The sequence below is a fragment of the Lactuca serriola genome, chromosome 3 (assembly GCF_051521515.1).
Source record: "Lactuca serriola cultivar US96UC23 chromosome 3, Lser_US96UC23_V15, whole genome shotgun sequence".
In the NCBI taxonomy this organism is placed as follows: domain Eukaryota; kingdom Viridiplantae; phylum Streptophyta; class Magnoliopsida; order Asterales; family Asteraceae; genus Lactuca; species Lactuca serriola.
Window position 1 is genome coordinate 236782744 of NC_136410.1, and position 4878 is coordinate 236787621.

The 4878-nt window shown below is 35.7% G+C and overlaps 1 protein-coding gene across 1 annotated transcript; it reads right to left on the reverse strand.

Annotated features, from left to right (window-relative positions):
• Window positions 1–3666: 3666 nt before the first annotated feature.
• Window positions 3667–4539, reverse strand: LOC145096103 (F-box protein At5g46170-like). Its single transcript, XM_079033871.1, has one exon. The coding sequence runs from the start codon at window positions 4537–4539 to the stop codon at window positions 3667–3669; it is 873 nt and encodes a 290-aa protein (XP_078889997.1).
• Between the last annotated feature and the right edge of the window lie 339 nt (window positions 4540–4878).

A 4878-nucleotide genomic window follows, 5' to 3' on the forward strand; every position in this document is an offset into this window, starting at 1 on the left:
TTTTGTAAATTAATAAAAAGAGCTTTTAACAAATATAAAACTCACACAATTCTCATACTTTAACCCTTTTGTACTATGTTGAGCATAAGGGGAGTTTTACAACTTATCACTAAATTGCATAGTTTTTCGGACTCGATATTCACTACGCTATACATGCAAACTATAATCGGTATAGTTTGGGATTTTGCGAAACATAACAAGTACATAAACTTTCACTACTAAACATATACACTACAACATATATATTTTATAGTTTACATCACCACATGAACATGGAATTCATAATTATAATTGACACTACATACGGATTTCACTACGGTATAACGCTACCACACTACATCTAAACTAGATTGTACGATACTGTGAGGCACTACTTCAACATTGTACCCTTAGATTTACAAGGATAAATCCTATCATAGTATAACCAGAGTCTCCTGGAGGGAGAGCGTGAGATTTGTGAATAGATCTATTCGGGACTGACAATCCCACACCTGAACTGTTAGCTACAGTTAGGCAGGCATGCTTGGGGTGAACAAATGTCATTTAACTCAACGCCTGAAGAACGTTGGAAAGGTCTCTAGGTCGAATCAAGTATGGTTATACGACTCACAATATGTATAAATCACCTTTGGTTTACAAATTGGCACTCTTCAACAGTTTTATGTATACTAAATAAAACTAATACGAACTACAATCGGAGAATTTCCAGGGATTTCACTACATGGTTTTATTTTAAGTAATAAAATACACTACGTATACTGGCTATAGCCAGGGTTTTCAAATAGAACCGATTATACAATGGCTTCACGTACGAAATTCTTATACTTCATGATTAGCATTAGCTGGTCACATGAAGTAGTATTTTCGCATATCACTACGGTTTTTAGTAACGAACATTCATGGTTTTATACAGAATTGATAACACGACATTCTCACTAAAGAAAATATCGAATTTTCTTGAAACCATACGAATGATTTTACAAATTCATCAACAAGTTTTCATTTGAAAATACCGCTTATGAACACATCAACTTTATGCTGATATTTTCAAACAACTTGTATTCTCAAGAAATCAGTAGACATGTACCTGCTGGATTTTTGAGAAGCTGGAGCAATAAGAGTCTTACGTTTATATTTTTTTACATACTATTTGATGTAATTCAAACAAGTTTCCGACAAATTCCAAACTGATGTAATCATTTTCATTTACGTATTCACTGTAATGGTTGTGTTGCTGTGATTGTTATTATTCATTGGTTGGGATGCTATACATGACGTCCTCCACCCCAGAATGCTTCCGCCATTCAAGTTTTGGGGTGTGACAGGTAGGCTTGCTAACCAATACCAAGAGGATCCGCCTAGAGTTCCTACAAAGTACAAACTCCATAACTTTGGGTCTATCGGGATCTTCTTGATGGCCCATTAGAAGTTTCAAACATGGTCATCTGGATCTCTTGTTCCACTGTACTCCAGTACTCTACGTCCTTACAACCCTTTTGGGATGGGTGTTTCATTGATGTCATCCACAAACAGTGACCCGAAGTTTAAATTCTTGAAGGCTTGATTATATCACTTGGCTTTAACTACTTCTGGCGTCGTCTCTCGATCTCTTTGAGGGCTCTTCTTTGTTTTTTCATGGCGTGAAAGGGATAATCTTACCACCTTTTTGCATCTTTCTTTTTTGCTCGACTTTCCCTCACTTCTCTTTGTTTTTGCCTCTGTTTCATCCGAGCTTTTCATTTGACTGGTATGTATGGAGATTAAATCCCATTATTTCTCCTTATGAGTCTTCCAACCGTTTGTTTCTATCTGTCGCTTCCTCATGGCTTTGAAGTTTTTGAAGGCGTCGAACTCTTCCATCTTCATTTCCTCTAGTCCTTCCGTCACAATTTTTCTGCTTTTACCACCTTCATAATCTATGGCACCCCTTCAATATTCTGCATTCTTGTGATAGGACTCGTGTCAATAACTGGGCTCTCTTCGTTGGCTATTTGTTGTGGAGTCCCACGGATGGCGCCACGTGATGCGCCCTGATTTTGGCTTCCATTTAGTATTAAGATAGTTGATTCCTTCATAATACAAGTAACTTAGAGACAACATACATTTCATAGGATAATTGATCGGGAGGGATTCTCGGGCTAACGATTCGATGATAAAGTCAGAAAAGACCTTGTGAAGGAATGTCGAAAATGCGATATATTGTGAATATAGTAAGAAAGATATTGATTATAAAGTGGGATTATGATTACGTACCTCGTGGGATGATGTTCATCCCCTATTTATAGCCATCTTAAAGAGGTAACAACCTCTTCCTATACCGATCACGTCAGCCATCTTATCGTATTGATGGTCGTACTCCCGAAGGTACAATCGTTTGTATTAACTAGCCGTTCAACAGCTATTCGTCGTTGGTCCGGTGACCCATCAGTCAAATATCCTTATACTACCTGTTTATTGTGAGTTCCCATGTACCATATTATTGTTGTGAACGTTTCTTTGTACTTTTTTCGTTATTTCCTATGATTCGGGAATATACCTGGTTCAATATATATTTAGTTCGGCATATACTTATCCCAATGTATATGGTTAGGTATATGCATGGTTCAGTACTAGAAGGGTATACATGACTTTGGGCTAGGCTATACCCTATTAACCTTGGATTTACATTTCTTACTTTTAGTCTTTTAAACTTTTCTTATATAAAAGTTTCTCCTCGAAACTGAAAATTTTACTTATAGCTTCCAAAATACATTTTTGATTGCATAATCGTACTTATAAAAGTCAATATATTATAAATCTCCCTCTTTTTAGTCATTAAACTCCTAATGAATACCTCTAAACAAAAGCATACACTCTCGAAGAATTCATGGTACATGGCTCACCTCTCAAAAGTTCTATAACATAACCACTTGGGTTGTGTTGACTTGGTAAAACATGTGTAAGATATGGTGGATAACCTATTGACCCATGTTCAAATCCTGACACCACTCAACCCCTGTAGCTAAGCCATGGAGGTTCAAATCCTGGCACCACTCAACCATTGTGACCATGGAAGTTCGCTTGCAGTGACTCCAGGGCATGGGACAAAGCCTCGTGTTTGCAACGGGGGATTAGCCGGTACGCGAAAACGGGCCCGAAAACCCTCGTTAGGGAAGTTCCCATTAAAAAACGTTTCTATAACATTGATTTGTGACCACATGAATTTAGTCACTTATAATGAAGACTTTTTTTTTCATTTGATCATATCTTTAATAAACACTAACAAATGAAGATTTTATTTATTTATTTATTATTATTTTTTGCATTTTACATCATTACACTCAAGATTGGACCTATGTGAATTGGACGAAATTTGCGAATTTTTTTTAATCTGGTGTGAAAAGAAAGAATATAATTTATGAACTTGCTCTCCTCATTGTTTGCAAAATACATAAATACCTTCACCATCAAAATAGCCATAAAAAGTTTGTCTTAGCTTTTCTAAAAAAACCCATAAACTAATCTTGCAAAAACATAATAAACAAGTTCTAACTTTATATTGCAAACGTTGAAGGGTGAGGGATTCAACACTAATCTTTAGGTAACCATGTCCCATAGAAACTAATATATAAAATAATAAAAATATAAAACTTCGCATGCAAATTTTCAGAGTATGGACTGGAGCCCTTATGTATGTAACCTCCTTATCTTCTCAAAAATTTCCTTCACAGCTTCCGTGTATAATGCAGCCTCATCTTTATCTTCAAAACCACCATCTTCACTGTTCATAAAACTATCATATTCACCCTGGTGATCTTTCATCTCCATTACAAAAAAAGTTACTCCCTTCATCACGTACCCTGAAACTGGCAGCTTCAAAACGGGAATGTAACAGTATCTCACAATATCAGGATCCTCTATTCGATTCCTCTCAATTTCCGAAGCTGAATTTGAATGTACCCATTCCTTCACCTCAATGAGTTTTTTCCCACTAAGAGAAAGCCTCCCTCTTCTTCCAGAATCAGTAATGGAAACCTCTTCCAACATTGGTAGATACTTAACCAAGTACAACAACATCATATGCCACAGAATCGCCTCCTCAAGACACATACTCGAAATCTGATGTTTTAGGCCAAAAAATTCATGTATTAACCCAATGTCGTCTTCTTCTTCATCCCCATTTCCATAAAGATAGACTCCATCCTTATCACAAACTGAATCCGGCAACAGACATATAAGCGATTCGATGCTGCTACCAAACTTAACCTTCCACTTGAACAAAAACCCATTATCAATAGACGGAAGTTCGATACATACGTACTTCAATCCTCTAAACATGATAAAGAAACTGATGGCAGATGCAAAGGACTCACCAGTGAAGGCGATGGCATCGACTTGAAGTACAATCGAGGAGAAACGTCTGGAAACCAGATAACAAAAACAGAGGCTTTTCAAATCGATTATTTTGTTGATAATTTCACGGACAATTTCGTCTGGTAAACGACTGAATGGAGAAGAAGCATCTGCGTCTTCTTTGCGGGATTTCAACATTTTCTTCATAGTTCAGGACACCGATCAGGGTCGTCGGGATACTGTAACCCTAACCGTCCTCCGGTTTTAAGAATAAATAGTTGTATATTATTTTTGTTATACCTTGTTAATTTTTATAGTAATAATCATAAATCTATATAGAAGTTCTAGTTTTTTTTTTTTTTTTTTTTTAAGAAAATGGTAGTCAAGATTTTTGCATATCAGCATTATATGAGAAAATCATGGATTTTTACAATTTTGAACATGTATAACTTTTTCATACCAAAAATATGTTTAAATTTATATATATATATATATATATATATATATATATATATATATATATATATATATATATATACTAGTCGT